At 37.0% G+C, this 20,613-nt stretch overlaps 1 protein-coding gene across 3 annotated transcripts in view; it reads right to left on the bottom strand.

The window, feature by feature from the left end:
- The window catches only part of STARD9 (StAR related lipid transfer domain containing 9), a 118,480-nt gene that overhangs the window by 25,817 nt on the left and 72,050 nt on the right, over nt 1–20,613 (bottom strand). For 2 of the 3 annotated variants that reach the window (XM_075030627.1, XM_075030629.1), the window contains 8 exons: nt 19,921–19,995; nt 18,478–18,657; nt 14,540–14,591; nt 13,489–13,626; nt 12,492–12,574; nt 11,359–11,462; nt 9,140–9,187; nt 1,704–1,894 (listed from right to left, as the gene is read on the bottom strand). In XM_075030627.1, the coding sequence (XP_074886728.1) occupies nt 1,704–1,894; nt 9,140–9,187; nt 11,359–11,462; nt 12,492–12,574; nt 13,489–13,626; nt 14,540–14,591; nt 18,478–18,657; nt 19,921–19,995 (871 nt within the window). The remainder of the gene's footprint in view (nt 1–1,703; nt 1,895–9,139; nt 9,188–11,358; nt 11,463–12,491; nt 12,575–13,488; nt 13,627–14,539; nt 14,592–18,477; nt 18,658–19,920; nt 19,996–20,613) is intronic. The other variant, XM_075030628.1, reaches the window with a different exon arrangement.

Consider the following 20,613-nt stretch of genomic DNA (forward strand, 5'->3'; position numbering starts at 1 on the left):
AAAACTACCTGCCTAGCTAAGCTTTGCGTGAACACAGTGAAAACAGCAGAACTAGATGGATGCAAAGAACAAGTCTACAGACCCAGGAAATAAAGATATTTTGGGGGAATTCCCCTGGTTCTCTGTACTATCTACATATTTTAAGTCCATTTCTGCTACATCCCATCACCACAATTTCCTTTTAATCTCTTCATTGTGGCTGACATAATTAAAAGATAGCAGACTGCATAAGTTTGGGTCTGAGAAGTTTCCAAAAATTCACAGAAGTTTTCTTCTTCCAGGAACCAATAGCAGGTTTTGCCAAGTGGGAACAGTGCCTTTGTAATAGGGATACTTTGCTTATCAAGAAACCTGGATCAAATCATTCATTAAACAGCAAACTAGAGAACACTATAACCACCCAATTTCAGTGGTCGAAAACATCTCAAGGTTTGAAATGTTCCCAAATCAGTCTATAAACTTGTTAAGGGGCAGCCCAACCCCACCAAGAAATCTTGCTGAATATGTCTGCCTGCATGCAGAGCAGCACCTCTGGGGACCAGGAGCCACTGACACTAAAAAATACCTCTCCAAATATGCTGTGGCTCTACCTTCTGACATAGCTATTTACCATTCAAAATCTGATCACTGATCTAGCCTTTAGTACTCTTGCATTATGCTGTAGAACTTCCTAGAAATAACTCCTATTTGAACCAAAGCATGTCTCTCTTTTTTTAATCCAGTTTTGGTTTAAAACAAATTCAGCAGTGAAGAATGCAATACCACTAACTAATCATCTTTAGGGTAAATAAGACCCATATCTTATTTTTAATCTTAATTTGTTGCACTTCAGTTTCTACCACAGAATATCTTATTCTATAAAAGGGTTGGGGGGGGTGGGGGGTGGAAATTGTCTATATAAAACCCAGTTGAAACTCTCCTTCCCTTAACTGGGGCTGGGATTTTAGCTCTGAATTTCAGTGTCCCACCTACTTCTCAGATGTATTTTCTTTGTCTTCATTGTTTAAAACTCACATAGCAACCACAGAAAATTCAGGTTTGAGGCATGGTCTTATGCCATGGCTCTATTTTTCCTAATGAGTGAAATTCGTTAAAAGCATGTGAAAATGGTCTATATTGTTACAGATAACATCATCAATGAAATGCATAAAGAGAGTACCTCAACCAACACACACTGCTGTGGTGCTTGGTTTCTATCGCATCCTGTTGTTACAGCAGTTTCCCCTGAAAGCTTATGGTAGGAACTACCACACTCATCTCTATTTCAATCTCCCAGAACAACTCATTGGATGAAGCACAAGAAAAACTTAAAACACAATAGTAGACTTGGTCTATGTTGCAACATGGCAGAGTTGCACTACAGATATGAGCAGAGCAAAGCTACAGAGAGGCAGGATGGGGAGCAGCTTGGGAGACAAGAGGCTCAGTGCCACAGCGGAGTTGCATGCTGGTGCTGTCTCTCCCAGCAGTGACCTGCAGAGCTAATTAAACAGTGCTGCTGGTGCACTGCAAAGGAAGCCCTTTAGTCCTGTTAATCAAAGCTTAGTAACTGTTCTCAAGGGAAAGGCAATTATAAGAGAAAACTAGTAATAAGCTATAATAAAAGTTCCACCCATAGTATAAAGCATAACGAGGACAAAACCAGCAAGAGGATGAAAGAATGCAGTAGTGGAAGCAAGAGAGAGGAAGAGGCAGGTACCCACTTTCTTGGATCTGCTGGTTAATTAGTGCTTGGTCATCTTCTAGTTCCCGCTCTGCTTTGATCTGTCCTCTCAGGATCTGCTGCTGTAAATCCTCAACATACAGCTGCTGCCGTTGAATTTGTTTTCTGTGGAAAGCTTCCTGGTCTCTCAGTTTCTGCTTGTACTCTTCATGCACAGCATTTATTTCTCTGCTGTTAGAAATGTTGACAGTGAATTTAAACCAGAAACAAATACCAAACATTTGTAATAAAACAAGTCATCTTACTAAAGAAAGACAGACAACATTTAAGATATTGTTTTGTTCAGTAAGGGTGCATTATGACAAAAACTGGTGATGGTAAAGTGGCTGTGTATATGCATGTCGTAGCAGGCTACGATCCTGTAAGTATCATAAATGTCAGCAAACATGAAAGCTCTTGTGGTGAAGCAGAAAATTCCATCACCAGAAAAAATAACAGCAAAAAGAATTTAAAAAATATTGTCACTTTTCATTTTGCTGTAGATCTTCCAAAAATTAAATTGGGGAGGGGGGTTGGTTGTATGTTATATAATTTTATAATCACTATATAGGATATTTGTCATCCAAGTACTTCAAAGTGCTTTACAGAAGTAACAAACATTCTTCTCTCTTTTCAGATTAAAAATCTCCAACCTAGAAAGGGTTATGGACATTGTTGAGATTACACTGACAGTCTCTGGCAGTACCAGGAAGGAACTTGATCACCCAATTCTCTGTTGGATGCAACAACTATATTAGGTGACTGCTTCTATACTTGAAGCAAAGCTGTAATCAGAAGAGTGACTAACCTGTGAAGAACTGCCTTATAGTCCCCTCCAAGATGTTTAGTTCCTGACTGTGCACCAAAATTTTACATGCACACACACACAGAGTAACAATCAAAATAGTATCTATTCTTAGCATGATCCATGATAATATTCAAATTACATTAACCCTCTCAAAGGAATATATATTCTACTTGTCCACACGTTATCATCAGAAATCCTTAACATTAAAGTTATATTATATATAAAGGTGATATATGATCTTTGCCTGCTGTTTTGTTTCTAAACACCACATTATTCTATGTAACCTCAGAAAATTAAATCTTTAAGTCTAGAAAAAAAATTTAAAATATATTTTACTAATGAAGTAAATGATGTATTTATTATACTTTTAAAGAGAGAAAAGGTATCAAAACTCTAAAGAATCCCTGATGGTCAAAAGAAAACAAAAATATAATTTCAAAAGGAATGCTTTGGAAACATCATGTTGTTTGTAAAATCATTACCAATACAAGGTCACCTGTATGAAAAGAGCATTTGACCTTTGCTACATAGGAATTAATTTGACATCTCTATTTAGAACTGTAAGCATGTGTTCAAAGCAACCATTTCTACAGCAACAACTTTGATTCTGTGTGCTAGATTAGCAGACAAAACAGATGAAACAATTAAGCAGCCAAAGTCTACAAATCTTCTGGAGTACCTTTACATGGAACATATATTTCACTTTCTTAAAAAGCAGTGGGAAAGCCTCACTACATAGAAGCCTTAAGATTCTCAGTAATTTACAATATTACTGTGACTCTCACTGACCTGAGGAAAACAGAATTCAGTTTGGTTTTGATGTTTATGTAAATGTAATGCTGGTGAGAATAACTGAAAAGGAACATCTTCTGTTCAATTGTCTGGCATGATGTGAACAATCAGAGTACAAACTTTGCTACTGTCATCTGCTAAATGGTTTGTGTCTGTTTGGGACCCACAGGAACGAATTATAAGAACAGACAGCTCCAAGTTCTATTTGTCCTTGGTTTGACCACAAAGATGCCAGCAATCTGTGATTTCTAATTTCTTCCTCTCAGATAAACTTTAATTGATCCCCAGGAAATAGGAGAGGGGTGCCTCATTTCTCATTCAGCTGAAGTAGGTTTGAATTGACACTTCACTGCAGCACTGAAACGCTCTTATGGCCATTACAAATCGCCAGCTGTTCAGGTATTTGTAATGCCACCAACTACGGGGGGACAAACTCAGAGGTTAAAGCTAGACTGGTTAACTAAAGAAGAATCACTTTATGAACATAGTATTAAATCTGAAGGATCTCGTTTAGGAAAAAATGCCATGGTTTTAATGATAACTCTGAGGGAGGCTTTCCCTGAATGTGGCTTCCAGGTTATCTTCCATATTTTCCAAGGGAAATGTAATGGAGCAGCCAAATAATCTGGAGATTAAAGGACTGATCTGAGACAAGACCTCTCTGATTTTGGAGCAGTTATATCACCTCTGTGCTTTCATGTACTTAGGCTGCAAGGTCTTCAGGGTGAGGACTGCCTCTGGATGCTTATGCACTAAACCTAACAGAGCCCTGATGTCAGCTGAAGCCTCTTCTTGCTGATACATTAAAACTAATAAACCTTAATAGCAATTGTGAATGTTAAGTCTCTTCATACTCTGATGATGGGGTAGTCTCTAACCTGTTTTGCTAAAAGACATATAAAAGCTCTGATTCCTATCATGATATGAAAGTTGAAAAACATGACTCTAAATTTGTTACAGGACAGTTGCATGACCTTGGGCAAGTCACTTAGTCTGAGGCACGTGTGAAATAAGCAAAGTACATTCATCCAAGAGGAGTGATGAGGAACCATTAACATTATCAAATATCAGAAAGTCAAGTATCAGAAGAGCTGATTTCTATTATTTATCATTTTATGATTTATCATTATTAGCACCATTCTGTATGAGACTGAGGAAACTGAGTAAATCATTGCCAATAAGGCTGAAAAGCTGAGCATGATAGTAAAACAGTAGATGAAGAATTCTTGTTCTGCAACTGTTTACTAAAACTAGATAAAATAAAATTCCTCTTACAAAATGTCTCATATTCTTCCTAACCATGACTTTTAGCACTCAGCCATCCTTTCCATAAAATCGACCTATCAGAGTTCAATCTGTTTACAAATTGAAACCCAGAACATTTAAGTACATGAAACAACTCAGTGTTGCATTTCAATCCAAAGACCTCACAATGCTCACAGAGGTGGTTAGGTAACATCTGTTTACAGCTGGGAGAGGGTCAGAAGCTCTTCCCATCCTTTCCAACAATGCTGAAACAATCCCACCCTCACCCCCACCCATATATTATGAAGTATCAGAGAATAAGCAATGCAAACAAAGCAGATGGAAGTGTGTTGTTTGCTGTTCTCAGCAGCACTAGCGTATTCCCTCATGTGTGTGCTAATGGCTTTTTGCTGAACTAACATGAAACTGTAAGATCCTTTCCAACAGGCGTGTGCGTTTGCACACAGAGCAGAACACGATGCAGGCCAAACTGATGTTATTAATCACAGCTCTATACTATGACTACACCCCAAAAAGGCAGAGTACAGATGCATACTGATACTTCACTTTAAACCTTGGAAAAAAAAACACGGCACAGCAACCATTACAGTATTATTACTGCTTTTGTTCTGGTGATGTAGCCAGTTGGTACAAGCCTCTCTCCCTAAGGTTAAAGTTTCTGTAATAAATTACTGTTGCTGAAGGTATATATACGAATTGCAGTTCTATTGCTATTTCAGCTCCTCTTTGCTTCATCTCCTAATTTTTAATAGTACAAAACAAAAACCAAGCAGGGCAGTAAAGACAGGTCTGAATACAGAGATTGAACATTAAACACCTTTTTATGAAGTTGCTTCTTAAAGATGGTTTTCTCAAGCGGAACAAAAAGATAATGAAAATTCATGCAGAGCCACTTACATAATACAGGTATGCTGGAAGATGTTTTTCCTCTGGCCATGAGACTACTGACTGTGAGAGCAAAATGACTGGCTGGTTTGGGTTTGGGATACAGATCTGTCTCTCACAGAAACTGCTGAAACCAAGAACATGAAGTAAGAATGCTCCCTTTCTACCTTTGAACATGCTATGTCACGTCAACAAAGCTCTTGCTGGTTTGTGGAAATAACATGACAAACTAAACTAAAAAATGAGATGATGATGGCCCAGAAAGAAAATAACAGATTCACACATACTTTGTAGCTAAATCACTTAACAGACAATTTAAAGAGCAAACAGTTTGTGTAATACATGTTTGGATGACTAAACTAAAACCAAATATCAATCCAGTTAACATAAGAATTTAGCCATACTCTGTAATGGGTAGATGAGATCACTCATTTCTTTCATCTAAAACATCTTAAGTCAGATGTACTGTTAAATTTAGACTTCAAATACAGGAATACTATGAGATACAGGAATAAAGCACAGACCAATTTCTGCTATTGCTTGTATTCCTGCCTTCCCACATAGGCAATCTACATTTGGTATAGTTTTAGCAGAAAATAATATAACCTCAGGACAAACATAAGACAAACAGCTTCATTTCTGTAGGTATCAAGACATACATAAAATCTTGGTTTCATGGGACTGGCATACTCTGGCATACAGCATATAAAAAAAGCAACCCTGCATAGAATTTCATAAAAGCATGCAGATTTCTAGGTGTACCAAATGCAGTGAGAAGTGTCAAGTTACCCCTCCTCCAAGTAAACCTTTAAAAACAGCAAGTAAAATTACAACAAGAGAAAGACACCAACCTTAAAGATAATCACAAATTACTGAGAAAATTTTCATATTATACCAATGCTGCCGGATTGTTTTCTATCTCATTTTTCTCTCCACAAAGTTTGCATGACGCGTGCTAAATGAACCATCTGTAAATCCACATTTTTTCCAGCCTGTTTTGTCGTCAGCTCTCCGGGATCCTATTGTGCAATTCTCCTCCCCTCTTCCCCAAACACTTCTACTGCTGATGCAGAGGCTGGCGGCTGCTACAGCATAATGCAGTTTTCAGTAACTATGGCAGCAATAGCTCTGTGGTGAGGCTGAATGCCTTCTGCAACAAAACCTCAAGGCTCAAATAAAGAAACTCAAGTGAAAATAACCACTGTTGCTAAAAGCTGAAATTTGCTGATTTTCACAAAGAAAACATCAGTTAAGTTAGCATCCCCATCCTTCTGTCTGTCTAGTGTTCAAGTCCCATTTTTCTTTTATAAATTACTTTTTCCAGGGGAAGAAGAGTTAATAATAAAGCAGAAAAAAAAATGTTGGCAAGGCATTTTGCGTCCTTGCAAATCCCAGCACTGAGAGCAATAACAAGTAAGGGTTTCAAGCCTATCCACTGATACACATCCACCCCCACTCCATCCTCCCTCTCCACCCGTGTCCAATCCATGCCCTTTCCTGCAGGGCCTCAGAGCATCACAGAGCAGCAGGCACCACGCAGCTGCCTGGGATCGTACATCTGCTTCTGCCTAGCACGGAGGCTCAAACCTCTCCTTTCTCCCTAAAGCAAAGGGAAGAGCAATGAAGGAAATACGAAGACATGGTATTATCACCTCCTCCAGCCTCCTGAAGCAATGCCACTCACACAATTCAAAGCAAAAGTTGGGGATGGTGGGCAGGAGGTGGGAACCAGAAACCAGTCAAAGCAGCCAGCAGAGTCAGAAACCTTTAGAAACAAGGGACCTTTAGCAATGTACACACAGAGTAATCCCCTTCATGGAAGTTACCATGAGAGGAAGTATCATTTGGATTTCAGATTAGCTGGTTTGCTTACAGAAAAAGCACACCTGTGCATTTTTTGTTGTTGTTGTTTGGTTGGGTTTTTTTTAGCTTTTCCATGCAAAGCCTCATTTTTTTGTTTGCCTAAGCCCCCAAAACAACAGCAAGGTGACTTCCTTAGGGCAACCCTTTAAATACACTTCTAAAACAGAACTCTTTTTGGCAACAAGTCACAGGCACAAGACACAGCCACACACTCCAGTAAAGGTCACCACTGCCTTGCTAATTCCAGTTCAGCTGGAACTACAATCTATCACAGGTTTTGCCCTTATGATTTCAGTTATATATAGAATCAGTTAGCTCCCCTGCTAATCCATGATACGTGATTCTGCTGTAAGCTGTAGAGTTGCAGTGATTGATACAGTGCATTTCTCTGTGAAATGAAATATTTGAGGGATCTTTTAGGAGATGCAAGAGTCCTTTAACTTGTATTTGTAGAGCACTTTGAAATTCTCAAATGAAAGCTGTAAGAACTCAGAGTACTATTTTTACAAATATTAGTTGGACACGTTAACTATACCACATGAGAATAATGTGTTATGTTCTCCAGCATCAGATACCACATCTATGGGCACTGTTTCCTTTCCAGTTCAGTAGTATTTCACACATTCTCATAAGTTTTTTTTTCACTGGTTTAACAATATTGGTATTTTAAAAGAAAGAGAGCTTAAACATGTTCCAAGGAGCTAAAATGAATTCAGTGTACTCTTATACCACTGGACTCTAATGGAACAACTGTTTTTTCTCAAACCAGCAAGAGAACAAAATCAGGGTTTATATTTATATACAGTGTGGTATTAAGGCAATGACAGGAGCAAGAACTTCATTGTCTAGTTATTTGTGGTGACGGTATCATATGATGACTGATGCCAGTAACAAGCCAGAATTCTGTGTGTTTGCTGGCTGACAAGAAACATAGAAGTCTGAAGCACTGGGGCTCTTCTGAGTAGGCTGTATGAACAAGCAGCCAAGTAAGAGTACAATAAATCACACCCCTTTTCAAAGAAAGTTTCATGCCTAAAGTTTTCATATTTGGGTGCAACGGTAGAAATTTGTTTTCTCTCTCATTTCTCAAAAAATTTTAACATACAATTAGAGGTTGAGTTGGTAATTCAACCCATGAAAAGCAGATGGGAAAAATGTCATCACACTGACAGCATGGGAGATAAGACTGTAATTAATCAGTACCATAATATATATATGCTTATATGTTCTGAAATAAAAAATCCAGAAGAAAGCAAAGTACCATCAGTTCCTGATTAAAGAGTACTTAAAGCCATGGAAGCCAAACAATTTCTGAATTATTTTTGTGTGCAGGTGCTGTGCTTCTCTGCATGAATGAACGATGTTCTATGCTATGACTTCTTTTTTGGATTCTTCCATAAAGCCATTTTCTTCTCACCAGAAAAGAACCCAATTTGTCCAAGGAATTTTCAATATACTAATGCATATTCACAGTACCTACTACTGACATCAAATTTAATACATTTTAGGGCTTTTATATATTGTAAATTGGTGGCAGCTTCAGCGTAAACCCCACTCTAGTCATGGCTCTAAAATCCAGGTTGCACATGCAACAAAGATACAAACCATTTGCACAAGATCAAGTATGAAGAAAGAACATGGTTGCAGAGACTTGCCTATAACTCAGCTGCATGTACAGATTCTTGTTTCAATATGATAAAAACAAATTAAAGCTTGAAGCCTAGTTTGTATCTCTTCTGCAGGAAATGAGTGTAGCACAAGTGAAAGACAAAGCTAGAAGGGCCAAAATATTCAGCATGATTTAGACACATTAATATTCTTACCTTAGTTCACGAGAACATTTGTTTTCTTTACAGTTTCTACATTTTTGACTGCAAAAATAAAAATAGGACATCATAAAGGTGTTCAAAAAGAAGACAAGAAAGCTTCACTGAAGTCTACTATACACAGAGATGTTACTGTAATTTTCAGTAGAGGAAGACTCTAAGATGCAGATTGCTAGCAGCTGGGAGAGCATCAAGAACTATCAAGTCAGAGAGGGGAGACACACACACACAGAGTTTGCCCTGTTCTTACATTTTCCTCTAAGCATGTCCTTCTGACAGAGATAAGACTCTGTACTAGGTGGACTTTTTACTGCTGAACAAATAAGCACTTCTTGTAGTCCACTTAGTCCTGTATTACTGTTTTCAAAGTACCTCAGACACACCTTTTAGTACTTGACATTGACTTTTCTTCACGAAAGCTGGACATTTGAGAGACCACATGTATCTTGTTTTATTCTCATATTTGTTACCCCCTCCATGAGCAAAACTACTTGTCTGGACAGAAACACAGGCTTAGTGGTTACTGTAAAGGAAGGCTGAGTAGATCAATTCAGTTTACCTTTGCCAAAAAGCTATTCAAGAGGAAAAAAAGACCACTGGATTATGTAAGGTGAAAGACAACTAATATTAGACATAGTTTATAGCTTATTCCTGTAAGAGATGGACATTCATAAAAAACAAGTGAATGCAATACCATAATGCTTTTCATTTTCACTGAAGTAACCATTTGAGAGAATCTAGGTAAGTATGAGGGTAACATTAAGCAATGTAATATGCATAGTGCTGTCCAAGTGATTAAAAAAAATTGATCAACACAAACAAATCTGCTATCTGAATGTGGTCTGAAAAAAATCAATCAGAAATGTTCTTCAGTTTTGTCAGGTTAAAAAGGGGAAAACCAAGTGCAATTCTGTGCTAAACTGTTCACAATGCTTCAGGATTTCTGCAGGTTTTTCTAGGACCACCAACAAATTTCTGACAAAAGCTCCACCTCTGATGTTTATACCTATGTAAAGAACAACTTGGTATCTACTTTTGAAGGTCATTCGACAAACCCTTATTTTAAAATTCTTTGTAATTTTTACAAAGAAAATAACAGCAGTGATGTGTAAAACGTACCTCAGTAAAGAAACAAAATTAAATACCATTTTGTATAGAAAGGTATCACTGCAGTAAATGAAAAGCAAATGCAGAGATTAGATACATTAAAGAGAACACGTGGAAACACACTAGCCAAGGTGGAAAGCAAGCCACTGGACTAGAAGTATGAAGAGATGTTCAAAACAGAGATAACACTTTACGCTCATAAAAGCAAGATGAGATATTTCCTCTAGAAAGAGATAAAAGATTCCCAGTATGTTACCACACCAAAAACACTCTAGCAAGAAGCAGAACTATCAACAGATATGAATGAGAAGATGGCTGTTTCTTGCCTTTAACAGGTCAATTGAATGTGCCAGGCTGAGAGGAATTAAAAAAGAGAAAGAACCCAATTACATTTAATTCCATGATATTCTGTTTTCAATGTCATGAACTGAAAGACAGGAGATATCTTAATTCATTTTCCTGATACATATTAATCACTGTCTTCATCACGCCAACCCTTTCCCTTTCAGAAAGGCTCTGCCATGAAAAGCATACACTAAACACTGTGAGTATGAGCAGCTCTTCAAAATTTTGGAAGGAGTCTATGCCTTATTTACTGCTCAGTTTTAAAAAAAAAGAGAATCACAATGGGTTTCTGAGATGAAGGGCTCAACAAGGACTTGAACTCAAGGGAATTTATGAACAAACTAACCTTCTGTTTTCCACAACAAATTAGCAGGGAAACTGAATTGGTAATAATTACCTTGGCTAAATCATATCTAGAAAAGTCCATTCTGTGTGCTGAAGTAAGAATATTGTAAAAATTACAGATTAGCTTGTAAATCAAAACAGCTATAATGCAGATGCGCAAGTGAACTGAATTAAGGCTGCCTGACAGTCTCATCTGAGGCATTTTCTTGATTGTGCATCAATAAATAATTTTTCAGGTTTGTTGGTTGGATGTCATAACACTGTATATTAGTGGCCAATGCATTTTCTCAGACACTTTTATCTCATCACTTGAAAACATGATGGGACCTATTCTGTATACAACTTAAGTTTTGTCTGAACCAAGTCCTGGTTTCAGACATCATCCCACATGAGAAATGGTTTGTTTGTTTTAAACTCACTTGTCAAGAGAAGAAAGGATATAGTGAGGAGAATGGGTGCAACTTCCATCCAAGTTGAGCCAGTCCAAAGCTCCACAACTCAGAATGGGTGGGGTTTCATTAATCTACAAAACACACAACATGAGAACAGGGGAAAAAAAAAAAAATAATCACAGCAACCCAGAAACTTCCAAGTTATCATTAAAACTGCCATTGCTCACTACTGTGTGCAATGCTGCATAATACCTCCCATGTGAGCTTACAATCTCACTTACCCTTCTGCTTAGTCTTTGATAATTAGCAAAATTGCTAAGTATTTGTTACTGAGTACTCCTCTTGTAGCTTTGTTTCAATATACTGCATATGTTTCATTAATTAAGAAATTAAGAATGAAAACAAATGGAAGTTAAACCCCTTATCTCAACTACAGAATTGTGTACAAAAAGACAGTTGAGTGGAAAGTATTAAATGTTACTATATGAAAACTCATTTTAAAAGGTAGATTCTTGCCAATATCAGTTGGTAATATGGTTATATCCTAAACCAGAAAATTTACATTGTTAGGTTTTTTAGTTATACATGCCAGTCATTTTAAGAATTATCTAATTTTTTTGAAACATTATTGAACTAGCTGACCAAATAACATCTTACAGTTGTTAGTTCCTGAGATTAACATACCAAGAACTATTTTATCTATTTCTGATGTATGTAACAAGCAAGTGCTTTCAGAGTCAACAATACTCAAGCATTTAATCCCATAAATCTTCCATTTCTTCTAGTATACCTCATTCGGGATGGTGAAATGACAGACAAAGAAGATAATTCAGAAAATTAACAGATGTGGAAAGATTCTTAACTGGTCTTTTCACTGCGGCATTCTGCCTGTTTCAATCCTACTGTAGTCATGACTAGAAATAGGAAACACTAAATTATTCAAGGGATCTGCATCATCTTTTGCTAAGCACATCTGAAAGAAGCACTAGTGTCCTCCCTCAAAAGGTTTAGTGTCATTACAGACCATTAGATAGAGGAAATTAAGCAAGTGAATACAATGATGAGAAGAAATATTATCTATATCAAGCTTGCTTTTAAGAGGGAAAATAATTAGGAAAATCAATGAAGAATTAGGAGAGAAAAATAGTTGTAGAACTTACTGATCTTCTTTGTCTTAAGATAGCAGCTTCTGCTGGGTGATTGAATCTAAACTTATGAGACTTGCCAAGGACAACAAGGGCACCTGTGAAAAAAAATTAATTAGAAATCTACAGAGCCATAATTCATCAAACAGTTGGTCCCTAGAATGTTAGCAGTTTCTTAACTCCAGTATACAGACTACAGCATACACAAACTACTACAGAATAGCATGTTTAAAAAAAAAAAATATTCTGACCAACAGCTTTCTGACCATCATAGAGCAGAGAACTATTTTTAAAATTTGCCACTATGGAACAGCAGAGTTATCATTCTGTAATGACAGCATCCAAGCAAACTAATCTTGGAGAGGTCTGCAAATTCAACATAACAGTAAATTCCCTGTTCATATTAAAGACCAGCATGACTTCATATCAAAAACATAACCAACCCACTTCTGGAAACTTTTTTTTACACCATCTTTTTATGAATCCAGATCACTGCAAGTTCCCAGAAACTGGACTGTTTTTTTTCTTTATAACAACCTGAAAATATGGGAGCCTGATCCATTTCATCTGAGCTCATTCACCATAGCCTGTAAGTCAGTGGCTAGTACCCTCCACGTAAACACACTGAAAAAGTTGAAGGTCATTTCAACCATATTACATAATTGCCAAAAAAACCCACCAGTGGTCAGCTGGCTTAGAGCCAGTCTCCACTACCTTCCATAACAGTGCCTCTGACTACAGGTCTTCCCTTTTCAGAAGGCTACAGACTACTGCTGCCAAAAGGGGTCTTAATATTGTCGCCTATGTCTTCATTTTACTTTCTGTGGGGTACTTATTTTATTTGTCCCAGTCTGGAAGCTCTAGCCACGGATCAAACCTTGTGCTGCTAGGCAGCAGTAGGAGACTGACAGATGTATTTCTTAGATCTGCATGAGTTCCATAAACCTGTGTCTCTAAACTCTGGCGGTAAGATGATTATAATGCAGCATTCATAGAAAAAAGCAAGCCTTACCTTGTGACAGACGACATGATCCAGTGACTTCACATCCATTCACAGTGCAGTGCGCGCCATGAACTGGTCGCAGTGTCACAATCCCACAGTGGTTGTCTATCATACAATGATCCCTTTCAATCCACCGTCCCTGCAAAACTATAACGTATAGATTTATCTCACCTGTTGAAGGGGTTGGGTTTGCACTATTTTCCTCACAATGAAGTACCACACACTGTTTGACACTATGACCGCATACTTCATACCTCAGAGAACTACGTCGTGTGCAGAACAAGGAGATGAAATTGTCATCTTTGATGGCCAGCCAAGTACTCAATCACAGAAAAACTTGATTAAAAACAGTGAGATTGCTCTTTTAAAGTATTTGTGGTTCTGGAAAACTATACACTACTTTCTGATTAATGAGCTGATGTGCAAACTTTTCTATTGTGCTGAATTTTCTTATTGCTATTACGTTACTTATTGTTTATATTTTACTAACCTACTGGCAGAAAATAATCAAACTTAACCAAACCTAGCAGAACTACCAAAGCAGAGATTCTACAAAGTTTCCAATTTCAATATAAAGTTTCAACTTTCTACCATAATTTCTAGCTCTTGATATTGACAGTTAACATTAAGAGCAGAAATGAAATCAAATAATAAATATTCTTAATAATTCGGATTTTATATCTAAAATACTCTGCCGAGGTAGAGTTGAAAAGCATTTTCAATGTCTCATGATCACTTGTGTCACTAGTTTAGTATAGAACATACCAAGATATGGACGTTGGATGAAGATATTTTTAAACTCTCATGTAGCATTTCACAAGTGGGAAGAAAATTCTGACGAGATCTCAATTAGGTCAAGACCATTGACTTTTTGGCCTCTTAAACAAAACCAAAAATAACTGAAATATTTTAGCCAACTTAATTATTCTCTTCTACTTACCTTCTTCTATAAAGAAAGCTGACAAACAAAAACATTACCTAGCTATTACACATGACAAACGTAAACATCTTGGTTTGACCTGACCATATCATAAAACAATTTGTAATATCATTCTCTTACCAATGTCTTGATCTTGGTCTGAATCACTTCTTCCAATTTTGGTTGTTCCTTCCTAAAACAAGAAAACAACTAATTTAAAAGTCAGTTACTGGAAGTGGATTATATAGAATAATTAAAACAACTTTGGTACAGCATATTAGCAAATACCTGAAATAAATCACCTCTGAATGACTGTATTGTTTAGAGCAAACTCTATATACATTTTGTAATACTTCAGCCTGCTGTCTCCCATGGCGATCCAATTACTTCTTATCTTGCAGCTATGTCAGCTTCTCTTATTATGACCCCAGTAGATGAAGTAACCCTCAGTGGATGATTTTTGGACTGTGTTTGAGATGAATATTTTTAATATGAACACACGTTCTGATGCTTTGAACTTCTACCATGAGACTTGTTTGCAGAAATGAGATAATTCTTTTTATAAATATCCATGCAAGAAGAAAGAAGCTGCAAAACGATTATTCAGTTAACTAGGCTTTTCAGATATAAAAGTAACGGAATTTCTATTTTTTTAAGGTAACTTCGTCATAGATTATGAATTCTTCAAACTAACTACTAAAGGAGAACTTTTTTCCAAAACTTATATGACATTTATAGAAAGTCTTCTTGGTGATTATGGTATATGGGCAAGTTCCCAAACCCGAAGAGTCAATAACTTCAAAGAAAAGAACTGCCTAGGAACAAAAGTCTCCAGAACAAGCAGGCTCAAACCATATTACGGGCCAGTGATGGAAGGCAGACAGTATTCTTATGGTACAGTACAAATATCAATAAAACAGCATCATTTAATCACTACTATGAGGAAAAAACTACCAAAAAAAGCAATGAATTTACCACCTGTCTAGCATGTTCCATTACTGGTTCTATCTTTTTCCTTAGGAAAACAAAGTAAAATCATTTCCCAGCTCTGAAGAGACACTATACTTGATTATTGTAAACTGATTAGTGAATGTGCTTTAAAACGACTTTAGTGGCAACTCTTTCAGTCATATTAAAATTAATTATGGTCATTAAACTACTTGATTTTTTGTATTCTAATTATAATAAATTGAATAAGCTTTCTGCTCCAAGCACATTATCACCTAGATTTAAAGAAGAAGCAAGAAGTAGTAATCGGAAGCCTTAAGACTGGGAAAAGGGAAGCTGTTCATTACTGTAAGATGATGCAATCATGGGTAATTATGGGTAAATCACAGTGGTTTTGTGAATTGGAGGGAAAGGGAATCATTATCATTCAGTTCCTCACAGAGCTCAGCTGTCTGAACCAACTAACAGAGCCTTCTGCTACAAGCCCTGCTGAGACTCCCTTGCTGGAGAGGCTGAAAGCTGGATGTGCCCAGTGCCCCTCCTTTGGAGCAATTATCAAGTTACATGTCAGCTTAATGGTCAGTGGCCTCAACCACAAAATATCCACCTGGCTTGGCCACAACCTGTAGAAAACTTATAATCCATATGGCCTTTGACTCACCTCATACAATCAAGTGAGTTAGCAACATGTATTTTATACAAATAAAAGTAAACCAACTCCTAAAAGACCTCTTTATCAATTACCTTTTCTTGACTAAACAAAGAAATAGCTATTGTAATTCCAAAAGAAACTTTTTTCCAATGTGCTGAAATAACTCTCTGGTAATAGAATTTAATTCAGAAAAGTGTAATACAGCAGTATTGGCTCATGAAATTCACAATAGTATCCCAGTTAGTGGAGTGATTATGGGTGAGTTTAAGTACAACTAAAAATTGCAGCTGAGAGCAAGGGTACAGATCCAATACAAGCAAACTATCTCAACCTAAAGAAGAAAATAAAACAAAAATAGCCATAACCCAGGCCCATGTCGATTTCATTTTTTTCAAATGCTATTACTGAGCTAATATGTTAAATATTTATACTTTTCCCTAATTTAATATTTAGTATTCCACCCGAAAAAGTGAAAGACACATGATTCAGATTAAATGATTGCACAATTTCACCTTAATATATCGAGGTACCTCTTCATATCTGCTGAAGTGGTTCTACATTGTCACCCCCTTCTGGCAGTGTTTCCTGACGAAGGGTAGCATTCCCAGGGTGCATTACAGAACCATAAAGAGTGAGACTGCTTTCCCCCTTCAGATTTAGGAGTACTCCAACTTTCAAAAAAGTTTTTGAAGTGCATCTTTTTCTTAAACAATATAAACAAATCCCATACTTTTAAGCTATGCAAAAAGGTCAGTTAAATTATAGGGAAAACATACATTTTTGTTAATGAAAGCCAGAAAAAAAAGAACAGAACCTAAGAAAGAAAGGTTCTTAAGCACAGGCACAGCATTGATTAGTGCAATTAATATTATGGAATATCAAGAGACTAAAAGAGTAACACATTGTTTATTCTACATGATCTGAAAACTGCTGCCACGACCTCTCCGTAAAAGGACAAAGTGCTGTTTTAAGTCGAAGCCCTAATATGTAAGGAACCACTAATGTTTTACCTTCTTGCTGTTCAGATGAAGGTAATAGACACCAGAGTCTAAAAGGTGCAAAGCACAAAGAAAAGAAAAGGCAGCATCTAGGAGCAAAGAAACAAGGGACAAAGATGTTAGTGTGACAGAGATACTAATGACTACAGAAGGTGACCCTTCAAACTAGGGTTCTCCATTAAAATGAATATCTTTAAATTACTTCGGGTGTTGTCAAAATTAGTATGTGAAAATATTTGCTGTTTCCAAAATGGCACATAATGGAAAGACATTTAAGTAGTAGCAATTACTTTTAATAAATATTTAATGTTAATGTAGGATTGAGTAATCAAGTTGCATGTTCATCAGCACTGGACATTATTACTTGGTCCCTGATTATTACTTGGTACAATTTCTTTGTGCTGGCATGAAGAAAATTAGTAAGGTTTCTCTTTCAAGATGATGAACAGCAGCATGATTTCTGTTTCAAATATTTGTTGCAGCTTTTTAAAGGAAAAAAAAATCCCATGTTCCTAAACTATATCAAGTAGCACAAAACCTAGATTTGGATTAAGATATTTTATTAGTAGACAGATAGATGATTTTCAACCATATTTAACACATTTTTTACTGATGAGTGCATTTCTGTAGAGGTACCCATTCATCATTCCTTTTATGTTAAACAGCATCAATATTTCAGTAATTTCCATTAAATTAAACAACATTAAAAACTTAAAGTCCAGCTTAGCACTGACTTATTAAAAAAAAAAAAATCCCCTAAAACTATTTGACCTAGCCACGTATATCATAAGCCTCAATGTGGAGTCATATACATACAATGTTATGAAAGCTTCTTGGTGCCTTAAATGAACAGCTCCCCAGCAAAACAGTATCTATGAGGCCAGGATTTCTAATTGATTCTGGAAAATAGCCAATCAAGTAGGATCACAAGTAATTAGCATTCAAGTTACACACCTGGAATCCACTTGGCAGGCCTCATAGGGTTAAAAGAGCAATATATAGAAGTCATTGTCAAAGTGAGCTTGTGCTTGTTAAAGCTTACTTTTATCTTTGATCTACACATATACAAGTCCTCCAGTCTCAAGCATACAAGTACCTAGTAAAATCTGGACCAGTATGTCTGGTATACTTTAAGCATCATCCTTTACGTTTACACACGCACGCACACAGACCTGTCCTCATGCTTTGTGGACAAACTACTAATGCCTAATTTGAGTATTTTGCTTTGCTTATGATACATTATCAAATAGTTTGCACATGCATTCATAAGAGGTCAACTTATTATTCCATATATGAATTCTTATCCTCCTCCATTTTCAGGTATCCTCTTTTAATTTTTCCTCGTTATCTGTGTCTTGTGGGCTGTGGCCTTTACGTTTTGATAGCTGTTGTTGTAATGCAATCTTAACCACTCTCTGTTTCCAAAGAAAATAAATGTTTTCAAATTCAAGGGAAAAATAAGACAAGTGACCATATCTCACCCTGAGATGATACAGCACCACTCCTGTGCTGAGGATATCATCATCCATGGCCATTAGATGAGGTAAACTAGAATCTATTGTTACTCCAGCTTTTTCTTTGTTGATGTCCACACTGTATTCTTCCATAATGGCTTTCGTGTCTGTCCACTTACTTGTCCAGTCTTTGGTCAACTGCTCAATCTTAAAGAATAGGAGAGGAAACTGTTTCACTTACTAAGCAGGTTAATTTTTCTCATACATAAATGTCTTCAGAAGAAACAGCATTTTTTTCCAGTTACTGGATGCAAAATTCTTTCACCACTTGCAATGCAGGTGTATTTCTAATTGCAGTACATTTCTGTGGCAACAAAAAAATCGAGTAAAAACTGTACTACCTAGTGGAGTAGGTTTAATCTATTGAAGACTCATTCCCCAAATGTCAGAAAGATATATGATCACGCTAACTAGTTATTTTGCCTGTCTTTAAGCAAAACTTAAAATTAAGATCTCCAAAACCTCTCCAGGTCTCCAGTGATCAAATCTTCTTAGTAATTTGGTGACTGCACAATAATTTCCTTTAAATAAATTGAAGGAGTTTAATTTTAGAAGACAGAGGCTCTGTATAATGAACTACTGTGATATATTGAGACAGCTTTCAAAACAAGGAGCAGATAGTGCAGACTTAGTGATAGGCAATGGACAGTATCAAATTAAGGACATGAGACTTTAATCACAAATTGGTGGAGAGCACCCAACATGCTGACCTGGTTTCAGCTGGAAGAAAGTTAATTTTCTTCCTAGTAGCTGGTATAGCGCTGTGTTTTGAATGTAGTATGAGAATAATGTTGATAATACACTGATGTTTTAGTTGTTTCTAAACAGTGTTTATACTAAGTCAAGGACTTCTCAGCTTCTCATACTGCCCTGCCAGCGGAGGCCGGGAGTGCACAAGAAACTGGGAGGAGACACAGCTGAGACAGATGACCCAAATGTTCCAAAGGGGTATTCCATACCATATGATGCCATGCCCAGTATATAAACTGGGGAAGTTGGCTGGGAGACACCATGGCTTGGGGGTTGGCTGGGCATCAGTCAGCGGGTAGTGAGCAACTGTATTGTGCATCATTTGTTTTGTATAATCTATCTATTATTATCCCTTCCTTTTTCTGTCCTATTAAACTGTCTTTATCTCAACCCACAAGTTTTACTTTTTTTTTTTTCTCTCGATTCTCTCCTCCATCCCACTGGGGCAGGGAGTGAGCGAGTGGCTGCGTGGTGCTTAGTTGCCAGCTGGGGTTAAACCATGACACATGCATTAAGGATGGCAGTTTCCTGCATATTCAGAGCAAACAGGAAAGAATTAGGACAAAAACATTTTCACTATCGTTTCAGAACTATGGCAATGCTATCCCCCCAGCCCAGTGAAACAGGAGAGACTTACAGCATCAAATAGATCAGACAAACCTTCATTTCATTCTGAAGAACCAGCTCGGTCAGATTTCCATCCCTGTCATCACTCCAAGAAGGACTGGAATTCCTCTGTACAAACAGTAGCCACCAAGATCTACATGTTAGTTTCCTTATTCACAACCAGCAGGCATGTTTTTACACTCTCCAGAATTTCAAGGAGATGAACTCAGGAGAAGGAAAGATAAAATACACAGACATTTGATGCTGCCTTCTAGCCTCTAGCCTACACCTCTCTAGCTAGTGCATGCAAGTTATTTTGAACTGGTGAAAGAGCATTAACAGAGAGATACTTCTGTGTAAATAAATCCTGTAGTTCCAGTCTTTCCCAGCTAAACATGCTCTCCATGGCATGGAAAACCAAGATGCTATTATTATTCCAAAGGAGAAAACCACAAAGAGTGCCAGCTGTACTGTGAGGGCTCACAGATGTTCACAACTTCTTTTGGGGGACAGAATGTGCAGGCAGGGTGAAACCTCCAAAATACTGTTGAGGTATACCAGTTTACTTTTTGGGGATAGAGGATTGTAACAAGTCTGGCAGGGAAATTACATCAGTGATTATTATTTTATATTGTCTTGGTGCTGCCATATCCCTACAAATAAAATTTTTCTATTTCACGATATTTTTGGACAACAAAACTATCCAACTCCATGAAAGACAGGCAAGGAAATCCTTTCTAATCATTA

The sequence above is a fragment of the Buteo buteo genome, chromosome 6 (assembly GCF_964188355.1).
Source record: "Buteo buteo chromosome 6, bButBut1.hap1.1, whole genome shotgun sequence".
Taxonomy (NCBI): Eukaryota; Metazoa; Chordata; class Aves; order Accipitriformes; family Accipitridae; genus Buteo; species Buteo buteo.